Here is a 24,573-nt window from a genome sequence, read left to right as displayed (position 1 = left end):
GACCTTTAATAGCTAAAAACCAACTAAAAACCATTTAGAATATTTGGTCCTCTTAGGTAAAACAAGCATAATAAATGATAGAAAAACATGATATAAATAATGAATAGCTTACGTATCTTCGGAAATTCCGTTCTTTGATATACCTATCAAAATTTTCTGCTAAGGGGGGCTCTCTGTGCTCTGGCTGTGTATATTTCTGGCTTTTCACTGGAATATACCGTACTTTTAGAATTGGATCTTCGAAATGCCAATATTTCTCTGTTTCTTGGACGACTTTCAAACAATCAGAATGAAGAACGTTTAATTCGTTCAATATTAAAATTTTATCAGCTGATTGAAACAGGAGATCCTGGAAGGGAGATAACATTTAAGATGCAATGATGTAACATTGCTAAATCCAGTAAATTAAAAAAGAAATATTTTCATAAAAATATTGTAGCTTACTGTAATAATAACAAAAAAACTTTATTGTGGTAATAGTCAAGAGGCCAAATACATCTTATTGTGCTATATGATTAGATAGAGGAGGCTATTCTCATACGACAAGAGTTATAACATATCTGGTCATTTTGCAGTGGGACAACCCTTAACCTTCGTTTGGTTAGATGAAAAAGTCAAGTAACCGGTTGGCTGGAGCTTCATAACCTCTGAATGTTTCAGGAAAAAAAATTAGCGAACAAGTTAGGAATAAGTTTCTTTTTCCTTTTATTAAAAATGGGAGATCAAGACTAAGTTTAAGACATCAACTTCCTGAAATTGCCAATAAATATAAACTACTTGATTTAATAAGTGAGTCACCATCACTCTATACATATAAAAAGAAATTAAAAGAGATAGTTCTTTCTGCCTATAGTAGTGGGGACTGAATGTAAAGTGATTTATTTATAAATTAGTTTATAAGTCCCATCCGTGTCTACATGAGACGATTTTTTTCCGCTTCTTCTCTCTCTCTCTCTTTCTTTTTTATGTACTCCGTGTGAGTTATTGAGGTGTAATTCCTTCTTCTTTTTTCTCTCTCTATTGTTAAAGGAGACAAAACGAGTTGCCTCCCTGTCTCCCTTTTATAAGATTTATGTATATCGTTTCTTGTTTAATAAATTCAAAGTCAAGTCAAAGTCAGATCACTTCTCAGTTATCCTTTATTGACACTTCAAATACGAGTAAAAAAAAAATAGACAGAATGCACCAAGAAGATCCAATTACATGAAGAACAGACAAAGGTTGAAAATGCAAGCATAATAGAAGGATTTTCAGACCTTTTATTTGAAACCGTCTTATATACACTTAGCAGAGCCAAAGGGCTCGCCGAACTTTATGTATAGTAAGAAATAGAGATGAAACACATGACAGTTGTACACGACTATTTGTCTGTTGGAAATCTGCGTGGTTCCATACTAAAAACTGGGGCACCCTCGCCCGGGACCATAAATACAGGTGGAGGAGTAAGAAGGCCCTTCAGATGTACACTCAACAAGGCCTAACGGCGTGTCCACGCGTCCCGTGAGTTACAAACCTTCTCCCTTTAATGAGTCAAATTGCATGGTGACGCAGAACACCATCGCAGGAGGATCCTCTATAGGAGGACAACTGCGGCAGGGAGCAGGATCCAGATCCATGGACAACGGCCTCTGCAAAGGGCTGCCTCGACCCTTCCGTGGTACCTGCAAGACTGGAGACCTTGCGGTCAACTCTACTTCCACTTGAGGACTAGCACACCTCGAGGAAATTATAGCCTAGTAAACGACACAGTATCCGCACGGGATTCTGATTAATGGATAATTATTCTGCGATTGGTCTGTTTTGAGGGGCATTTTCGGGATGAAAAACCTCTTCCTAGCTAACTTATCTACTATGGGCTGTCTCCTCGTAGTAGCATAATATTTGTAGGCATGAATATATAATGAGTTAGAGGTATTACGCTTGAGATTATCTGTGCAGGATTTCGATTCTTGTTGACAGGAGAGCATCGCCATGTGCTGAGAACCATGTTGTGACCAAGATGGGCCCTGGAAGGCACAAAGCCTCCATTTATACTGGAGGTCCCACGGACTTCTTGCTGTCCGGTTCTAGGCCAGCTTAAGCGCTTCGATGTAGATTTGAGAAGATATGTCATCTCCGTCCTGCACTGGTATCCAGGATCATTTCTTTTCCTGATGCCAAAATAATTTCGAAGTTTTAAAGAACATGAAAGCTGGAGCTTGGAATGTTACGACGTTAACAAATGACTATCGTATCGACATTTTCACTGACGAATTCAAACGATCTGAACTGGACTTATTAAGGAGTTTGAGAAACTCATATCCCAGGGATGGAAAGCATGAAATTAGGTGAAATAATTTTTTTTTTACTCCGGCAGGAAGGATGGAGTACATAGACAGGGAGTAGGGCTCATGATGAATATGGAAGCTGCTAAGTCGTGTTTAGGCCGGGAAGGTATTTATAATAGAATACTATTTGCTCATTTTTAATTAGAAGTTCAGGATGTTAGTTATAGTAGTATATGACGTATAGTGACGGAGCCGGGAGAAAAACCGACTTACGGTTATACTAGTGACTCAGATGAACTTTACTTACAGTTACAAGAACAAATAGACAGGGTCCCAGGTAGAAATATGATATTTTTACTAGGAGATGTTAGCACCAAGGTCGGTAGAAATACGGATAGATGGTATCGTAACCTGGATAAATTTGGTTTAGGAAAAGAAAACAGTAATGGCTATAGACTTTTGCAATTTTCTAGGTAAAACAATTTAGTTAGACCCAATACGGTGTTTGGTCATAAAATGGTCCATAATTTAACATAGTATTCACGTGAAGGTAAGACAGTAAACCTTACTGATTATGTTATAATAAACCGACGACTGGTAGGATCAATACAAGATACTAGGGTATACAAGAGCGCTGTTATTGATGTTAAAAATAAAGATCACCATCTAGTAGTGTCTAAGGTTCATTTAAAGCTAAAATTTTGGAAGGGTAACTACCTCCCGGGATGTTATGAGGTTGGTAGACTCAGAATCAGAGGAATTCGAGAGAAAATTTCCAGGGAGAGTTGAAAGCCCTTGAGAGTTAAAAATTTGACAATGTGGAAGATGTTCGGAACAATTTTTGAAGTTGCTGATGGCGTCTTAGGGAAAAAGTTCGGACTGCAGCTAGAATATTAGTGAAAAAGCTTTGGATACAGAGGAGAAGGGGCTTGTACAAAGAATTATCTGAGTGATAGGTCATATGAAAACAAAAGGAGTATAAAGAAAGTGGAGAAAGCATTAAAATATGAACTAAGGAGGTGAGAAATGGAGGCCCTGCATAAAATTGCCGAGGATCTGGAAGATGCAGCTAGACGGCATAATAGTAAAATATTGTACTGGCTTGTTAATGAATTGAGAGGGAGTAGTCAACCTGGACTTGTCCCAGTTCAGATAGGAACGAGGCCACAATTAGTGATAAGGGAAGAGTTAAAGAGAGATGAGCAGAAAATTTTGAGAATATGCTACACCGAGATAGGGCTGCAGGAAAAAATATAGAGAAAAATAAAAAAAGTTTGTGATACCTCGGATGTGACGGAAAATTTGTTGTGTGAGGGAGATTTAACGACAATATTAAAAGGATTAAAAAATAATAAGGCTTAGGTGCTGAGAGTGTGATAAATGAATTTCTCAAATATGGTGGCTCTGAGGTTAGAAATAAGTTACCGAAGATTATGAATATGATTTTTCAATAGGAGAAGATCTAATAGGAAAACCTTAATTAAACTACTGTATAAAAGAGGTGATAAGAGTGAGTATGGTAATTATCGAGGCATTAGTCTGGTCTCTGGTCTCTGTAGGTACCAAATTACTTGGTAATATGATACCGTTTAGACTGAGAGATGCTGTAGACAGAATTTTAAGAGAAGAACAGTGCGGTTTTAGAAAAGGTAGAGAATGTGTAGACCAAATTTTCACTCTTGAGTTAATAATTGAGAAGTGCCTGAGTTGTCAAACACCTTTAGTCTGTCTCAAGGATCACAGGAAAGGCGATCGGAGACCACGGAATCAAATGGGGAGGAAAAACTCTCCTGGACTTACATTATGCTGTTTTTTGAGCACCCTAGATGAAAGTTGGAGCAAAATGAACAAACTTTTAGAGGTTTTGTGTGTTCAGTGTGCTAGAATAGGTTTGAAAATCAATGTTAAGAAGACTAAGTCACTAAGGCTAGGAATAAGTGAAAATGAAAAGGTGACGTCGTGTAACGAATAGATTGATCAGGTGGGCAGCTTCACTTACCTTGGTAGTATTATATTAGTAAAGATGGTGGGAACAATGAAGGTATAAAAATTAGAACAGCCACTCAGTGTGTTTTTTCACAGTTAAAAAAAAAGTTTGGAAGAATAGGAAGACAAGTCTGCAAACCAAGATTAGAATATTAGAAGCTACATGACAGAGGTCAAATATGGCTTTGAAGCATGGGCACTCCGAAAAGCATATGAATATTTGCTAGATATTTTCCACAGAAATTCCCTACGGATTGGTCTGGGAACCCACCAGACTGACCGTATTTCAAACCGTAGGCTATAAGAAACTGTGGTTCAATCCTGCTTTCTAGGGCTGTAATGAAAGAAAGGTTGAGATGGCTAGGGCGGTTTGTGCGGATGAAAGATGACAGATTGCCGATGATTGTCCTTTTCAGCCAACCGTCTGGGGCCAAACAGAAAGCAGTTCGTCCTCGTCTGGGGTGGGAGGACGTCATAAAAAAATATTTAAAGGAAATGGAAACTTCTTGGGAGGGTGTAAAAAGGGAGGCTTTGAATAGATTGGGATGGAGGTGAAGCATGCGTAGCTGTGTTGGCCTCAGATGGCTTGGTGCTGCAGTGAGTTGTTGTTAGCAGCAGTAGTAGCACATTGTGATGTACGGAAGACGACTTATTGTGCCAAGTCCGATTCTAACATATAGATTAGTTCACTTTTCCTTGGGTCAAATATTGAGGGCTGAGGGTCCCCTCCAGGGCCTTACATGACGTTTGGTCTTCAAAAATCATACTAAATACTGTAGTTTAATTGAATATTGTTGGTTTATTATAAGTTACAAAATTTTTTATTCTTCGCATTGGTGATCTTTAAAAAAAAATCCTTCTACTGTTGATCCATAGGTTTTATAAATACGGCAATATGATGGTTAAAAGTATATGCGATAGCCGAACCCAATAAATTAAAATGAATTAGATAAATTTTTCTATTAACCACTTAAACATGCTTTCTTACTTCCTTTACAGGTGAACCCTGATTTCATGTCGTTTTCTCCAGGACAGAATTGCGACGGCTTTTCTTTAATTTGAACCGAGGATCTGCATTTTGTAGGGCATTTTCAAAAAAAATTCAGCAATCAGATTTTGATCAATCACGAGGCAGACACAACATGGTAGCACAAATCTTCAAGTAAAAATCTACGATATGCCTCCCGGGATCAATGAGGATTATCGTCCTTAGAATACTATTCTCCTGGATAGGTATAGTAAGCATGAATAACTGCCATCGGCAAAAGCTTATCCTTCCAATGGTGCTGTGGTTTGAACAGTTTTGATCAATGGAGTCAACGCTACTCTTACCAGCATTGTAAAATGTGATTATCTCTAGCTGTCCAGCATTTTGTTCAATAGACACAGAGAAATGCATTATTGGAGGTACAACATTCGCCAACTTGGTTCTTCAATCTTGTGTCACTAAGTTCATATTTATATCTTTTTCTGCCTGTTGCTATCAATTCTTGATCTGCTTGCTAAAGGAATGTAACGTTCATCACCTTACGAGTCTAACAGCTCCATTTCGTCACTTTGCTGACATCCTACATTCATCGATCCCAATTTCTACATCCATCTCAAGCATTTAAGACTCGTCCTCTGGAGCAAGGTTAGGGTCTAAGTCAAAATTTTCAAGGTCGGAAATCTTGGAATCTTTGGGTGGGGTAGTCAGTATTTCATTCACTGTGAGACTTCTCTTTCGTTACGCCATTGCAGTCTATGATAAACATAATAGAAATATAATAATTACATTGCTCATACACATATATTACATTACATTTTGATTAGTATGGTGTATAAGCCGCTCAGTGCTCGTCTGGATGAGTCTATTGATGGTTTCGATGGGCTGCTACGATGTATTTCTGCAACAGCTTTGAATTGAATATTTATGGGTCATTTTAATTATTACCTATTCAATCTTACAGCTGATAATTTAGATTTTTTTTTAATTATATGATTTCAAATGATCTTTATACCTTAGTTTGTGTGCCAACCCCTATATAAAATCACTCTGCCACTCTGATTGATTATGTTTTCGTTAGTTCTGCTTATTTGAATCATAATTGCGCAGATGCGGCTGCGCACCCCGGTTCAGACCATCGCCCAGTTGTGACTCAGTTAACTTATATTAAAGAAGTTTATGCTCGGTCGAAGAAATTAAGGGTGGATGAGCTTAGGGAACAAAGCCTGAATAAATCTGCTGAGGAACTGAGCTATCTCAGCTGGGACACTGTTTTGGAAATAACTGATGATTCTTCACTTGCTTATAATAAATTCATGCCTATTTTACAGCCAATTTATAATAAAAGGAGTCCCTTAAGAGCTGTCAGGCAGAAGAAGGATGAACCATGAAAGCCATGGATAACTGATCAAATCATAAGTAAGAGAAACAAGACAAATCTGTTATACGAACAAGTTCTAAATGCTCAGAATCCGACTGATTTCGAGGAGTTTAGATCGGATGAATTCAGAAAGACACCCAAACAGAGGCATTTTAGTAAAAAATTCAGTGAGCACAAGGGTGATACTAAGGCAATGTGGCAAGTTATTAGCGAATTCATGGGAAGAAAAAATTGCAGCCATTCTCCTTGTATTGACATTAATCGAATATCTGTAAGTGACAAAGTTGTTGTCACCAACCATTTCGGTCATTGTTCAAAAATAGGATCTTCAGTTCATGAGGGTGCCAGAAATGATTCAAAAAACTTTCTTTCAGATGAATTTGTGGATGATCGAGGGGAAAGATCGGAATTTCGGTTTGAAAAATGTACAAGTAATGAGGTTATAGAAATTGTTATTATATTAATGGATGTAAATCTAAGGATATTCAAAGTCACAATGATGTATCTACTTCCTTCCTTGATTCACATTATTAACATATCCCTGACGACAGGCACCTTTCCACATGCCTTGAAACAAGCTAAAGTAATACTTCGGTTCAAAGGAGATTTGAAGTCAGATAAGGGTAACTGGAGACCTATCTCAATATTGCTGTTGTTCCCCAAGATACTTGAGAAAGTGGTCCATGAACGCCTTTATGATCATCTTACAAAGTATGGACTATTAAGTGAGACGCAGGTTAGCTTTCGCAGAGGCCACTCCACCAGTCATGCTGCTATTCACCTCGTTGATTTCGTAAATAATTGTCTACAAAAAGTGAAATTCCACTAACAGTATTCTTTGATTAAAAAAAAAAGTTTTGATACAGTAGATTTTTATATTTTAATGCGAGATTGGAACGTATAGGTATAAAAAGATCACACTTAAAATGGTTTGAAAGTTATTTGAATGGTAGGTTTCAAACATTAGAATAATTTATAACATCATCGCATGTCTATCATGTAGCGTGTCTCTATAGCATGCGCAAGTAAATGTAAACAAATAAAGCACGCTTAATGGCATTTCAAGCTTCATTGTACACCCTATAGTATCACACCAGACACTATCTTTGAGAGGCTCTAACAACCATTAGAAACACATAATCAGCTAAATTTTTCATTTTAAAGGCATTTTCGTTTTAAAAAAACAGTAAAATTAACAGTAAAAAAAAAACAAATTTACATTAATATTTATAATTAAGAAAGGCTAGTTAAAAAAATCATATTCATAAAAAAAAAAAATAATAAAGCTTCTCAACATGAGCAATGTTAACGGGAGCATCAGCCTTGTGCGGGTTAATACTGCGACGAGATTTTAGTATCCTTATAATTCAGTGCCCTTACAGCAGATCACCTTTAGTCATAATATTTTTCTAGATAAGAATCAAACACTAAGAAAAAAAAATAATTACAGATCCATATGGCCCATGAACTGTGAGACCTGCATTGCCCATTTCTTGAGCTGTAAGACACGCTCCAGGAAGCCCACCAATATTATCCCAATGCAAACTGGTCAAGAATATGTTTTCCAGCTTAGCAAATCTCATCCTGTGCTCCTGAGTCAGTCTTTGAGTTCCCTCTCCACAGTTAAACAAGTACCTAAAATTCAGAATTAGGCTAAAATAATTTTAGAATTATAAATTTTGCTATTAACATATGGAATCGGGCGCAAAGGACATCTATTTAGCACGGTTCCAACACAATTCGAAATCCAAGTGTAACTAGATTTTATAGGCCCTTGTGTATACTTTTCCACGTATAAACCAGTGCTTTCCATACAGATTTTCAAAACATGAAAAGTACTACAAAACCTGCAAAAATTACGTCAAAAATCTACGAACCTAAATGGTGATAATATCCCAAAAAGAAGAGTCAACATGAAGGGTAAATTAAATGTAGCTCTCAGACTCCGTTCCTAAAATTATCTAAAGTGATGATGTGCAAAGCCGGACGCGAACTTTCCTAAAGCTAAGAAAAGTCTGAAATCTGATTTCTGCTCATGAAGCTATCACTGTTCAGAGCATGATTTATTCATTCAACCGAGTAGAATCCCACGCCCCTCCTCTAAAAATGACTGTCTGGTTCAACAAGTTAATATACATTATCACAGGTATTCTTACAACACATAAATAATTACAGATGGAATAAAGTTTCCCCATAGCTGACTGTCTTGGTAATTAAAAGGAGAAAGTGTTGTCACAACAATGAAAAAAAAAAAATTAGATCCTTTAACTTGTATCCCATGTTCTTAAAAACCACTTCTGGTTGAAAAAGTTATATTTTCATGCACACTTTACCAATAGAAGTAAATAGCGTGAAAAGAAAACTCCACAGCAAAGAACTACCATTTGCACTTAAATGTAGGATTTATGACACTTCATGAAATCCAATTTCTAAGAGTAAAATCTGCAGGCGCTTACTTCAAAAATCTGACACTTTTCACTGCTCGATGGTAAAAATCTTTAACTGTGCAATCCTTAAAAACAAAACAAAAAACCAGTGGCATTTTACACGAAACCTGTGACAACGGCAATACTGGTGTACACTTCTGCGAATAGCTTCAGGAAAACTACGAATTTGCGATTAAGGGCAACCATGGTATTGCTACCAAAAACTTTGAGGTTTGCAAGAATATGAACATGTTAGGTTAGTAATTTTGCATAATTTTGAGACGGTAGTCTGCACTAAAAAGAACAGAATAAGGAATGTGTTTCAGCTCCTCTGCTGAAAAAAACCTAAAACATATAGCAGGAGGCTAACTTCCTGGAAGGGTGTAAAGAGGAAGGCTTTAAACAGATTAGGTTGGAGGAGGAGCGTGCGTAGCTGTGTTGTAGCTGTGAGGCCTCAGGCGGCTTGGTGCTGCAGTGAGTTATTAGCAGTAGTAGTAGTAGTACTTGTGAAGTATTCTAGCATTAATCACGATAAAATATCAATGCAAGTGAGTAGAATCATTATTTTTCAATCACTTATTTCAATCCCTTCCCCCTGCATACAGGCATGTATGCCAGGAGCTGCTTTAACCTCAGACCCACACAAAATGTAAAGATATTTCTGAATTCCCCAGTATTTTTTTTATTGAAGTGGGTTGTTTTTTCATGTATATCCAACTCACTTCCCCCCCTCCCTGAAAATCCTCCCTTACACATCTGATATACACATGCTTCTATGTAAACAAACGTCAATGTTTTTTTTTGAAGGAAATGAAAAAGTTTTTATGCTAATCCCTAGATCTAGAAACTGAATTTTCTAAATAAAATGGTAGGTTGCATTTCATAAACATCAACAACAGGAAGAACAATAAGGAATTCTTTCTGCAAGGCAGTGGAATTCTATATTTGAATGAATACTTCGGCCCTATGTCCAAGGGCCGTCCAAAAAACAACACCAGCAAAAACATAAAAAACAAGAAATTTACATTAAATTGCAAAACAATAAAACTAAGACTATTTTTTTTTTTACTTTTTAAAACAGCCCTAGCATCGTTACTTCGACGAAGTTCATCCAGGACTCTTGAATTCTGACACTGCATCTAATTCTTCAACATATAGGGGCAATGGGATATAAATTAAGAGCACTAGATGGTATCTACTATAAATTGTTATACATCGAATATACAGGGTGTCTGCAAAGTCTGGATACATACGAATTTTAAAAATTCTAAAAATTTATTAGAAGATTAGATTAAAAAGTTTTTTCTTCTGAGAGTGAGGAGCAACATCAAAACGAACCAAAAGTATTCCATTTGTGAAAAGGGTAAACCCCTCCTAGTTTTTTAGTGCTTTTCAAAAAGATTCTTATTGTTATAATTCATAATCCTTCAGAAGTCATTCTTAGATAAATTGGGACGAAAATCAAACTTTAGCGTCAAGATCAAGGTATTGAGGAGCGGGTAAGCCCCTCAAATAGGCAAGAATTTTTGTTGGTTTAAATGTTGGCCCTTACTTTCTATTGACTTTTTTTTTAATTTAGTTTCTAATCATTTTTTAAATAATGCCAGGAAATCCAGCACCTCTCCATGAAAAGTTACATCCCCCCACGCGAAAGTTCCTCCCACATAAAATACTTTCCCCCACTGCTGGAAAAATTTATGCCAGACAACTCTATTCTTGTTAATTTTCCCACCAGAAAATTTCTTGCAAATGATTTCACCTGAAAAGTTACTCTTAGCACACTTTTCGGTAGTTTTTCAAATCATACTAGAAATTCCCCTTCAAAGATTTTATTTCCGAGAAATCCCCCCCCCCCCAGTATAAATTTGCTCACCGCAGAAACTTCCCCATGGAGAATTTTTCCAGCATAAAATACCCTCAAGGAAAATTTCTTGTGTGGAAATCTCCCCCCCCCCATTAGATCCTCTAGACCAGTGGTTCCCAAACTTATTTAGACACTGTACCCCTTTTTACACACAAAAACGTTTTCGGTACTCCAAGGTTCAAGGTTCAAGGTTCTTTTATTATAACCAATATATACAAAATATTAGGTAACTCAAGGCTGAGAGTATAGCTCGAATGCAATTGAGCTACCTTTAAGAAACACTAAATATGCACAAAATTAAAAATAAAAACTTCTCTTAACCAAACTTGACAGAAATAAATAAAAAACAAATCCCGTGCCGTACGATACCACTTCCATCCTCCGCGCACCATCCTGAGACACAATTAAATTTACAACTTAAAACCAAGTGAGTCATAAGACATCTGGAGGCCTCATGGGCGAACCCCAGAGACCAACCCAATACTAAAAAAAAAAAAAAATATAAACATCCCTATAAAAAAAAAATAAATAAAAAAAATAAAAAATCATATTATTTAGATTTATAACTTTCAATCAGCACTCTTTTCAACTTCCGTCTTATAGCATATATGCTTATATTAAAATCAATCTCATTTTTCAAACTTTCCCAATGTAGAGGAATCAAATACCTCAGGCAAAAACGCGACCTCTCTGTAACTACCTTAGGAGTCCGCAGATTATATTTACCACGGGTTTCAACTTGTGAAGATGAAGGAGAAGAAATAAGACCCATCGATGCAAAATATCTGGGGAGCTTTTCTCGTTCAAGCTTAATCTTAAACATAACACTTAAAAATTGGATACTTTGCCGAACAGGAAGAATATTATGAAGTGAAAAAAGGGTCTCTGTTGTCGATTTTAAGGGGAAGTTTGATGGCGAAGGCAGAAAAGGTTTAAGTATACGAACTGCTTTATTTTGTATAATCTGTAGAGGGGTAACATTACTTTTAAAAGTTTTCAAAAAAATAATAGATGCATAATCAAAATGGGATTGCACAAGGGAAAAGTAAATGGATTTAAGAGCGCAATATGGAAGAAGGTTTTTCAGTCTGCACATTATACCAACTCCACGGGCAGACTTTGCTCTAACCTGATTAATTTGCTCTTTCCATGACAAATTCTCGTCAAACACAACTCCTAAATATCTTATCAATACAACCCTTTCAATAACAGACTCAGGTTCATTCGCAGAAATGGAAACTGATTCTATATCTGGAAACTTGTGACCCGTCCTGCTGTAAACAATAAACTTAGTCTTCTTTCTATTCAGAAGCAGTCTATTATCAGAGAGCCAAGTAGACAATCTATCATATGCGGATGTTAAATTGACCACTAGCTCTTCACGAGATTTACCAGAAACGGTTGCTGCAGTGTCGTCAGCAAACTGAGTGTCTATAGAAGAAACTCCAGTAGCTGAGCACAAATCATTAATGTAAACTAGGAAAAGCAGAGGTCCTAATACGGATCCCTGGGGAACACCAACCTTATCTGACTGCTGTAAAGAATCAGATCTAACATCATTATATATAAGTATCTGCTGCCTCCTATGAAGATACGATTCAAGTAACCTAAGGCAATTACCACGAATACCAGCATTCGAAAGCTTATACAAAAGAATTTCATGAGAAATGGAATCAAAAGCTTTCTGTATGTCTAAAAATATAGTTGCAGGCGTTTCTCCACGGTCAAGACAATCATTAATATGTTGGACAATAATAGCCATAGGATGATCACTGCAATGCTCTTTTCTAAATCCAAACTGAAGTTTAGAAATGTAATCAAATTTCTCAAAAAAAGAATAAATTCTGTTATACAGTGCTCGCTCTACAACCTTCGAAAAAGCAGAGAGTATCGATATAGGACGATAATTAGCAGGAAGCCTCGGGTCATCACCTTTATGTAGGGCCACAATTCTTGCTGATTTAAATGTTGAAGGATAGACACCAGTTACAAATATAAGATTAATAATGTGGCATAAAACCGGTGATATAACTGGGAATATTTCTTTGACCAAATTAGTAGAAGATCCATCAAGGGCTTCAGATGAACCGTTCTTCATTTTAGATATGATCTGTTTTAGTTCAATTTCAGTAACCGGGGAAAGGAACATGCTTTTATCAGAGGGAGGGGGCATGTGATCTTTAAATAAATCATTGTTATTATTATTTGGAGAAACATGAGATGCATTAGCTGTTTTTTCACCGATGCTTACAAAATGAGCATTGAGCAAGTTCACTATTTCCTGCTTATCGGAAGAAAAAGTACCATCACCACGTAACATTTCATTCGGAAATGAAGATTTTTGAGACCTTCCCAACAGAGAGTTAATAAGTCTCCAAGTATGTTTTTGATCCCCACGAGCTTCTACAAATGATTTTTCAAAATATCTAGCTTTTGCTTTCCGAATTAACTGTGTCAGGACATTTTTATACTTTTTAAACTCTTCTTTATTTTTAGTAGATGGGAATGACATAGATATTTTAAATAGCTTATTTTTTATTGAAATAGAGTGTAGAAGCCCGCGTGAGATCCATGGTTTTTTAGGGAGTGTATATTTTTTTATTTTAATGCGTCTCAATGGACATGCTTCATCCAAGCACTCACGGAAATATTTTAAAAACAGAGCCGTAGAAATCTCAGGGCATTCACATTCAAGAATTGCAGTCCATTCATTTAAATACAAAAGGTTCCTCAATTTATCCATTCCTTCTTTATCAATTTTTCGAGTTTGTTTAAATTCCAAAAATTTTGGTCTGTGATTAATTCCAACATCCGCAACTACCACACAATGGTCAGAAACATCTGTAAATATAATATGCGAAAGAGTAACGGGGATAGTAGAAAAAATATTATCAATGAGAGTAGCCGTATCTTCCGTAACCCGGGTCGCAGACCTGCATGATGGTAAAAGTGATTTTGATAGGTTCATGCACAGAAACTCAAGCGATTTTTCATGCAAATGATTAGAAATTCTCGGTCTATTTGTCTGAGCTAACAATAAATTAATATTAAAATCACCCATTACCAGAACTTGCTCAGAATTCAAATTAGTCACATCTTCAATGAAGCATTCATAAATTCGCAAAAACTCTTGTAACGAAGCCGATGGTGATCGATAAACAACACAAACAAGAACTTTCCTATTATCAATCACACACTCAATGCAAATGCTCTCAAAGGTCATCTCTTGGTCATGCTTAGATAGTTGCTTCTTCACAACAAATCGAATATCATCCCGAACAAAAAGTCCAACTCCGCCACCCTGTCTATTTTCCCTATTATTAGATATAAATTTAAACCCATCACAATTCATGAATTCTGCATTTTCATTACTTAAAAAGGTTTCACATAGGCCTAAAATACTTACCCTGTGGTTACAAAGTAACTGCGAAACAAACTCGTGGCTACTAGCCAAACCTCTGCAGTTAAAAAGTGCTGATCTTAAGTTCCCATCAAATACAGGTGTTCCTAAATCCCCTTCAAATAAAAAATCAGTAGCAGGAAGGCTAGCTAAATGATCATCATAAACACCTTTAGCAAAAGGGGAAAAATCATAATAAATATTTTTTAGATCAAGCTGATCATCGAGGCGGCTCCCCAATCCTCCCCCAGACTCCCCACTACTCACGTGCTATATATAAATTTCATCTTTACCCTATGTCCCAGGCAGGCACGACGAAAAAGTGGAAATGGCACCGCACCACTAATCAGGCAAATCGGGTAAAAAAGTGGCAGAGAACAAACAAGACCTCGAAACCTAATTTTTTTCACTAGACCTACTAACACTAGAAAACTAAAAAAAAGATCATACGCAAAAAACGAGGTTGTAGAACCCAACATGTACACAACACTGTGACAGAAGTGGCAAGAAAATCAATCAAAATGTCTATCACAATACTAATAATAATTACAAAGGGACAGCAATAACTAGTCCATCACTCTTTCCCAGGGTGACGAGGCCGTGGATTTGGATTCAAGCCAAAGCTTCGAGCCCTTCTGTTTAACACGCGTAAACTTTGCGGAATCTGATTCACGTAAATCCTTTGCTTTCACAAGAAGTTCATTTCGAATAGCGTTTAGCTTGGGGGGAAGATCCGTGCACACACGAATGCCGCTCCCCTTCAATTTACGAACTGAGTTGAGAATCCTCTGAATGTTCTGTTCGTTTACAACCGAGATAAATATAGGTGCCGGACGAGGCCTTCGATTAGTAACGTTAACGGAACCACCAAGCATACGGTAGCACTTCGTAATCTGAATGGGGTGGCTTATCTCCATTGTATCAGATAAAAAAAATTTCACATTTTCTTCAACTGTTTGAGACGGCCGCTCAGTAGGCATGCCATGAATTAACAAATTTAATTTGCGGTCCTTGACATCACTTTCCAGTACCTGATTCTCCAGTTGATCACACCTTAATTTTTGATCCTCCAACTCCTTTTCCAGTTGGCCAATTTTTATATCTCGATCGGAGGCATCCTTTTTTAGCGTAGCTATTTCCCCTGTAAGGGACTGAATGGACTTGTTGATGTCTCTTTGAGAACGGATTACGGCATCAAGTTTTTCCGTTAAAATCTTCACTGCTTCATCAAAGTTCTTTTGTGATACTGCCATAATGATTGCAATAAAGCCACTTTCTTATTGATTTAATTCAGCATGTAATCAAGCACAGGTAAACAGTAAATCTCCGGGTGAGCCAAAACCGGTTAGTTATTTCACTTTGCAATGCGACAATAAAATCCAGTCAAACCAGTCCAATTAGTTTTATCCTTTTTAGACTAAATGGTCTTCACACCACGAAGACGAATGAAAGAGTTTTAAGTTACTGGTACTAAGTAAACTAGAGATAAAATATTAAACGAATCTTAGAGCCTTAAACTTCTAAACTCAATTACACACCATGATTAAGTAAAAACAAATATATATTTTTTACAAAAAAAAATTGTTTAAAAACAAACACACACAAAATCTGAAAAACAAAAAGAGCTTACTTTGAAACAGATTGGTGAGTTTTTTTCCCTTTACATAGTTTAAAGAAATTGGTTTCTAACTTGGTTAAATACAATCTTAAATCATCTTCAACATGTAATTTGTTTCTAGAATTACTTTTAAGATAGTTTAAAATTGAGAAACCCTTTTCACATTAAATAAGTGGTAGAAAACCCTACGAGAAATTTAACAGAAGAGCTTGATAGTTCTTTGTGTTCCTCCCCAATATGAATCCAAAAATCTAGCAATGTAGCACCAACAGTCAAATATTTGTTTTTCAGTGTAGAATCACATGAGACTTCAATGAGCTGCTCCTTTTGAAAGTTAGTCTGGTCAGTGTCCATAGCATCAGCATTAAAGGGGTCAAATATCCAGTCTAACTATTTCTGCAAAAGTGGAAAGTACTCTCTGATGCAAATCCTCAGTGCAATCAAATATTGGATCATTCGAGTCTTGAGTTCAGTGAAATCGAGTATGTTTTTCTCATTATTTAGCAAAAATGTATGTATTTATTGAAACTGCTTGCAGTTGTTATTTTCTATTTGTTTTTCCCAGAGAGTGATCTTTTTCAATATTGCGTTAGTGTTCTTTTCTACATAAAAAATATCAGAAACACTACCATACATGTATGAATTCCAGATGTTGAGTTTTTCAAAAATATCACTTAAAAAAGCCACAAAAACCAATCAAAATCAGCAAGTAGCCTACGGAATTTCAGATGGGATTTGTGTTCGATAAACAAATGTAGTTCTTTGCAGATTTCAAATAAACAGGACACAACATTTCCCGAGAAAGCCATTGTATCTCAGTATGTAGCAATAACTTATCAGGCAGACTCCATATTTCCTGGCATGGAATTTTTAAGAAACAAGATCTTTGAGGCCTAGTTTTTAGAAAATTCACAACTTTAACATTCCAATCAAGAACATCTTTATGTTCATCAAGGAGGCTCTTAGCCACCAAAGCCTCTTGGTGAAAAACACAATGAGTGAACTTATGCTCAGTCCCCCAAATAAGTTACACTAAGCCCCGTGATGAAAGAACTCATAGCCTTAGCACCATCCATAGAAGCTGACACACAGTCTTTCCACACAAGCTGGTTAAAAAAAAAATCTAATAACTTAGTAATGTATTCCCCTTTTGTTTGCCTTACAAAAAAAAATACCTTCAAGTACTACCTCTTGAAAAATACCACATACCAAAACAATTAGTTAGGCTATGCCAGCAACAGCTGTGGTTTCATCAAGTTGTATACCAAAGCAGGGAGTACCTCAAATTGTTCCAACAAGTTGTTCTTTGTTTCATACGCCATATCAATAATTCCCCTTGAAACTGTACCATTTGAAAATGAAATTGTTTTAATTCGTTTTGCTTCTTTCTCTCCAAACATACAAAAAACAATTTCTGATATAGCAAGGAGGATTAGATTCTGCCAATAGTAAGGTTTTTACCAACCTTTGCAGAAAAATAACTAACTTTGTAAAAAGGTTTTACAGCACTGTTTATGCGTTCTGCATCAGAAAACTGTTTTATAGCATATTTCACACTTTTAAGATCTGCCAAAAGATGTTCAAAGTGATGTAACTCCTTTTTTTAAATAAATTCTCATGTTTGCTTTCAAAATGCCGTTTTGAAAAAGAAGGTTTCATAGACTTGTTTGATAAAATTTCAGGACAAACAGTGCATTGTGGATTAAGTCTGAGCTTCCAGTCCAAGTAAAACCTAATTATAAAAACAAATCGTCATATTTTCTTTCTTTACTTATAGATTCATTTGGTAGTTTTTGTGTTTTTTTTCCTTGGGCTGTTCATTAGTAACAAGACATTTAGGACTACTTTCATTTTGTGAAATTGATGGCCCAGAACTTTTATTCAGATCATCATAAAGCCTTTTCTTTAGGAGAAATTTATTCAGTGTTAATGTGAAATTCACTTACATACTGAATCAATACCCTGATGTACTGTTTGAGCAGGATCAAGTGGCCTCAGAATAACACAAGTCACCACAAAAACAACACAATACTGAGAGCAAGCTTGTAATAACAGAAAATACTACTGCACTACAGTGACACGAGAGACGAGACAGCCTACACAGCTACTCTGATGACTAAGCCTTAGTGGTGCGTGCACATCAACGTATTCCCACTGAAATCACTTGGAATTCAGAAAGAAACAATTCTGACAACTTTGCCAGGCCTAAAGTTAATTTTTTTTTTTTTTTTTGTTGGCTGGCTGCATACCCTTGGAAAAATTTTGTGTGCCCTCAAGCGGATCGTGTACCACAGTTTGAGAACCACTGCTCTAGACAATTCCAACCAGGTGAAACTTTGCCTCGGAAAATTACCCTTACTTTATCTAGTAAAGATAAAGTAAGAGAAACAAAAAGAACATTGTATGGGAATTCTTGCAAATTCTCCCACTGTAAAATTTCTCCTGGAAAAGTTCAACCCCTGCAAACTTCCCTCACGAGTGCCAACTCAATTGTTCTTTCTTTAGACAGATCTATCATTCAATCTGAGATTGAAAGATAATTTAGAAAAATAAATAAATAAAACATCAAAATTTGTATGCATCCAGGCTTTTTTGGACACACTGTACAAGACAAAAGAAACATTTTTTGTTAGAAAGGTTTCTTGCCATAATGCTCCAGACAAACTAATTCTTCCTATCAAATTGTGACTAAGTACCCTTTTATATAGGGTACCATCTGGAATTTCAGAGTTGCTCATTTTGTTTAAATAATTCATTGACTGGTACTGCTTGTAACTATACATATTATGGTCAGTCTTTGTAAGTTTCTTACTTAATGTCTTGATATATATATATATATATATATATATATAGATATATGTGTGTGTGTGTATGTGTGTGTGTGTCTGTGTGTGTGTGTGAGTGTGTGTGTGTATATACATTAATATACCTACTTGTTTTGATCTGTGTAAAAATAAACAGATTTTGGGGAACCTTTAGAGCCATTGCCAATCACTTGGAAATATATCTTTCCTGGAACATGTCCAGCAGTCCACTGCTTTTTAGCTAGCCTCTTTGCCTAAAAAAGGAAAACGGTGATTAAAATAAAGAAGGTTTGAGCAATATATCAACAGGAACACAGCCCATGTATAGACAAGAGTATTAGAAAGTTTTTCAAGAGGTGAAGGGTAACACAAAAAAAAATTATTTTAAAACCTTATACATAATGGAGTATATATGTACTCCATGAAAGTAATTTGCATGAATGACAGGATGGCAAAATAACCCAGCAAAATCATTATTTTTACCATAAAATGAAATACATTATATTCCCATATTTTCCCAAGGGAACATGCTGAGAATTTGACTTTCCAGTATACAACTTATCTTTTCAATGTTTGGTAGTATTAAAAAGAATAGATGATGGCCTAGCTGGTAAGGGTACATAGTTTTGTCACCTTGAAGGGACAAATTGTTCTTTTTTTCCTGAGCTAGCTCATCACTTTTATTGAAAACCAAATACTTTATGAATTTGATTTCTATTTGTTTTTTTAACTGACAAAAATTTATTTTCTGTAAAATTGATAGTAGCTACAATAGCAGCAATATAAATGTCATATAAATGTTTATGTAAAGCAACAATTTAATTCCAGTGGTTTAGGACTATGTGCATAGATAAACATCCAGAAACTAAACAGAAATAAGGAATTGGGCAGGCTAACAGCAGATAAAAATGTAGCTTTGACTTCAAATAAAGACAGTTTGACTTACGGTCTACTAAAATTCAAGAAGTATATGGATTGTAAAGTGTAGACTTTACAATCTAAATTACAGACTTTACAAACACTGTAGACTTTGAAGATTGGTAAAATTTATATAAACAATGTTCCTTAAGGGTAAAAATAACCAGACTCACACCTGGCAGGAATACTAAAAAGTTCAAATTGAAAAAAAAAATTAATCCAAACCAAACAGTTATAGTAGCTAGTTTAGAAGTAAATGGTCTTATAAGACTAATATTGCATTCCTCCTCCCACAAAGCAATCTTGAAAGGTTACCTAAATAAGGAGCCTCACATGAGCATTCTTCGTTAGAACTAACTGCAATAACAACAATTTTTTCCTTTAAATTATTTTAATAAAAAAAAAATTAACAATTTTTCAATAAAAACTTTCTAATAGCCTTTGCTACATCCAAGAATTTACTGATTGTGTTTGTTTTGTCTTTTTTTTTCTTTTTTTTTTTTTTGGTCAAGAAATGGCTCAAAATACCAAACCACTGGCAATGCTACAGTGTTGTCTATAGTAAAGAACCATAAGGGTTTAATGTTATATTATTTATTTATTATTCTGTTTCTTCCTAGAGGCACTTCAAACAAAAGTGGTAGTCATATAAACTTCAGGTAGGAAATTAGAAGTTCCAGCGCCATTTTTAAGATTCCAAAGGGATTGGAGGGCAATTACCACCACCCCCCCCCCCGTGTTTGCTTTTCCTCAAATGCATCCAATTAAAATTTTGAGATAGCCATTTAGTTAAAAAAAAAGCCTAAACGTCATGTAACTATGCTTCCAGGGTTGAGGCTCCCCCACCCCACAGCCTGGGGGCAAGGGTTGTAAGTTATACAAGTTGCCTATTTTGGTTTTTAAGGGTTTCAACATCAAGAAATGGTTTTAATATCAAGAAGAAGATTCTTCAGATCTCTAGACAACAAAAGGAGAGTGTCCAGTTTCATAGGGATTTTTCTAGAGATGATAGGGAGCTTAGGAAAAGACTTGTTGAAGAAGTGAAGCGTAGAAGCGAGGCTGGTGAGACTGGTTTGGTTATTTGTGACTTGTTGATCGTTTCAAAATACAATGTCCTGGGCACTTGACACCCACCTGAGGCTTCCCAAGACATGGAAGCTTTGACTCCTGCCCTTGTAAATAGTCTAAAGTCTTCAAGATCTAGTGTTGTTAGTGATGTAAGTTTATCTAGTTATTGTGTTGCAGAGTAACACTACTGCTTTTGTAGTTTTTTTGTTTTTGTTTTTTTTTTCACTGTGATCATCGACCTGTAGCTCTGAAGTGGTAAGAGTTAAAAATTTGAGATTTTTCAGAGGCAAGGGAAACGTGAAACAGAGTAAAAAAGCTCCACAGAAGTTCCTAAAATTTCTAACAGTTTTCCATAAAAAAAAAATAAAACCGTTTTTTTTCTTAGAAACTCTGCGTTCAATGTTTGGCGTCAAGTTAAGACGACCCTAGCTTCGGAAATGAACTTGTTAGAAATACAGTTATGCTGAACTCATGTAGAACTTTCATTTGTCTCTTCGAGAACCGGAGCACAAAATTCCGTAGCTCTTACAGATTTCCCGGAAATAATTCCGGAAAAGTCCATGTCGTTCCGATTTTTTTTTGGAATTTTCTCAAATTTTCGATTTTGATGTTTCTTATATTTTTATCGAGTAGTGCTATGAAAAGTATGCAAGAAGAAGTGAAGTGTTCTATATACCAAGTTGCTTTGTTCTCTAAGAAATAATTTCCGAAGTTTTGACATTCTAGAGGTAACTTCTGTTCTGGACCAGCTAGAATTTTTTTTCCAACGCGGTTCGACAGGTCTCGATCTCCTAACAACTGGAGCTTACAATAGTTTCTCCGAAATAAAATTCCTTCTTTGGATTTTTCTATTTGGAAGTTTTGTCATGCCCTTGGGGCAATTTAAATTTTTTGGTGAATTTGGTTTGTTTTATATTTTCCTAGCTTAGACCATCAAAAGTTAAGCAGAAAACTATAAGACGTTATTTCCGTATCTCTTTCGGGTTTCCCGGAAATAATTCCCGAAATGTGTGTCTTGAAACATAATACTTTGAATTGGCGTCAAGTTAAGACGGTCCTAGTTTTGGAAGTAAATGGACTGTTGCTCCGCAACTGTGTGCCGTAGGGCACAGTTGCTGCAACACTCACAGGCAACAGAGGTCTGGTTCATCTTGTGTCTCTCCTGACGATAGTGGTTTGTTATCTGAATTAAGTTGCTCTTACCACACTGCAGTATCCATGATTACAAATGCAGTATCACGCTCAGCAGAGCTGTTGATTGAAGAAAGTGAAACGCACCCCCATTGTGGCAAGGCAATAAGTAGCCCAGAAAGAAATAGAAGATTGTTGAAAGTGATGCATTCAAATCTGGACTGTATTACAAATAAACTGCCAGAGGTAAAGAAACTATTAGCTAATCAGCATATTGATATTTTTTGTGCTACAGAAGTTTGTCCCAAAAATTCTCTTATAATGCTTGAGAATTCCCATATTGCAGTTGATGGTTATGAAGTGTTTTCTAATTTTTGTTCAAAAGGGTGCAGGAGAGGCACTACTATTTATGTGAAGAATAATTAAAACTATAATACTGAGTTTATTCCCTTATGTTAATGTTTATCCATGGGTGGAATGTGTAGCTGTTGAGTGTCAGCTCACTGAAGAGACATTAAATGTTGGAAACATTTATTGAAGTCCCTCTGCATCTAATGCTAATGATTCACACCAAGTCGCGGCTGATCTTGTGACTAAAATAGCTTCATCTAGTTCAAATTCTGTTTTCATCACTGGTGACTTTAATATGACAGATGTGATATGGGTTGACGGCTACAGATTCACAATTCCAAACAACCCTGCCCAAACAACTCTGAATTCTGTAGCAAATATTGCCCTCACTCAACTGATTGATGAACCAACCCATTACAGAGATGGCCAAAACCCAACTACACTTGACTTGGTATTTACAAATAATCCTGACACAGTCACATCTCTCAAATATTTACCTGCAATCAGTTCTAGTGATCACAATTGTGTTATGTTTTTGGTACTGGTTTCCACTAGGCCAAGTAATATGACAAAAAGATATTATACAGATTATGATAAAATCTGGGAACACTTGTCTGAAGTTGATTGGCAATCTTTTATTGTTAGTGATAATGTGGATGATTTAGGGTTTAATTTTAAGTCATGCTTGCTAGCAGTTGAGAAGCAATTTACTTCCATAACATACACAGAGAAAACAAAAACATTGCCATTTTTCACTAAAGAGGTAAAAGAAGGCATTAAGAGTAAGAATAAGGCATGGAGGAAATACAAGAAATCAAAACAGGAGAATCATCTTGCTGATTTCAAGAAATGCTGTAACAAGCCGAGGAATATCATATATAAAGTCATAAGTGATTATGAAGTAAATATAGCCCTTAGTGCAAAAACAAACCCCAACAACTTCTGGAAGTATGTTTCCAGTGCTAATCCTAATAGATATAGAATAAGCCAGCTTATGCATCCTGATGCTAATGTACTTGATTCCCCTGTAGAAATTGCAAATTGCTTAAATGCCACATTTGGCACTAATTTCTCTCATTCAGTTCCAGTATCTCCTCCTCCCCCTTTCCCAGAAAGAAACCATCTCCACAGAATACCATCTGTTGTGATTGATGTTCTCAAGCGCCTGAATAAGTTGGATCCAAACAAGGCCTGGGGCCCCAATGGCATTCATCCACGTTTGCTGAAAAAATCTGCAGCTCTTGTTGCCATACCACTGGCTGATATTTTTAAGATGTCCATAAGGATGATGGTGGTACCAGCTGGTTGGAAATTGGCCAATATAGTTTCGATTTTCAAGAAGGGAGATAAAAAATAGCCCTGAAAATTACCAGCCTATTAGTCTTACATCAGTCATTTCTAAACTGCTTGAAAACATTTTCAATGATGCTATTATTAATCACCTTGAAAAAAATGGCTTACTGTCTAAGTCTCAACATGGTTTCAGAAGGAATCAGTCCCCTGAGATGAACTTGATTCAGTCTTATGATATAGTCACTAAACTAATTGAGGAAGATAAAGCAGTTGATGTACTGTTACTTAACCAAACCAAGGCCTTAAATAAAGTAGTCTACAAATATCTTTTACACAAGCTCCATGCACATGGAGTTCATGCTGACATTGTGGAGTGGATAAGATCGTTTCTGATTGGCTGAATCCCGAAAGTCATGGTCTACTCTGACAATGGGGATACTGTATTTTCAGAGCCTGCACCTGTTATAAGCAGGGTACCCCATGGAAGCATCCTTGGACCCATCCTCTTCTCTATATGTATTAATTATGGTGAGGATGTTCTACAAAACCCCACCACTCTCTATGCTGATGACAGCAATTAATTGGAATTGCTGAGGGAACCCTGCAAAATGACTTGAATGGTCTCTCCTTATAGGCTTCCACTTTGATGATGGAGTTCAACCCATCAAAATGTAAAGTCCTGCACATGGGTCCCCACAACAATCAGATTTCATACTCTAAGCTGGATAAATCTGGCACATGTATCCCAGTTGAGGCTAATGAGAGTGAACAAGACTCAGGGGTGATCACTGACAGGAAGTTTAAGTTCCATGAGCACACTATGCAACAAGTTGCTGAGGCCAACAGAGCCCTGGGAGTAATTAAATGAACCATATCATCACACCATCCTCTGATAAAAAGAAGATCATAAAATGCTCTTGTAAGGCCACATTTGGAGTTTGGCTGCCCTGTTACAAATCCTCAATACAAGGGTGATGTGGCAGCCCTAGAGAGTGTACAAAGAAGAGCAACTAAGCTTTGTGCCCCACACCAACAGCTTCCTTACCCTGAACATCTGTGTTGCCTGAAGATACCCACATTG

General features: G+C 36.3%; 1 protein-coding gene across 1 annotated transcript in view; it reads right to left on the bottom strand.

The window, feature by feature from the left end:
- LOC136025953 (ribonuclease Z, mitochondrial-like) overlaps positions 1-24,573 on the bottom strand; it is a 63,634-nt gene that overhangs the window by 36,537 nt on the left and 2,524 nt on the right. Inside the window, exons 2-4 of the mRNA XM_065702056.1 lie at positions 18,861-18,985; positions 8,068-8,254; positions 113-349 (exon numbers count right to left, since the gene is read on the bottom strand). Of these exons, the coding sequence (XP_065558128.1) occupies positions 113-349; positions 8,068-8,254; positions 18,861-18,985 (549 nt within the window). The remainder of the gene's footprint in view (positions 1-112; positions 350-8,067; positions 8,255-18,860; positions 18,986-24,573) is intronic.

Source organism: Artemia franciscana, chromosome 4, assembly GCF_032884065.1.
Source record: "Artemia franciscana chromosome 4, ASM3288406v1, whole genome shotgun sequence".
Taxonomy (NCBI): domain Eukaryota; kingdom Metazoa; phylum Arthropoda; class Branchiopoda; order Anostraca; family Artemiidae; genus Artemia; species Artemia franciscana.
The sequence above is the reverse complement of the archived record's forward strand: the minus strand, read 5'-3'. Positions and strand labels throughout refer to the sequence as shown.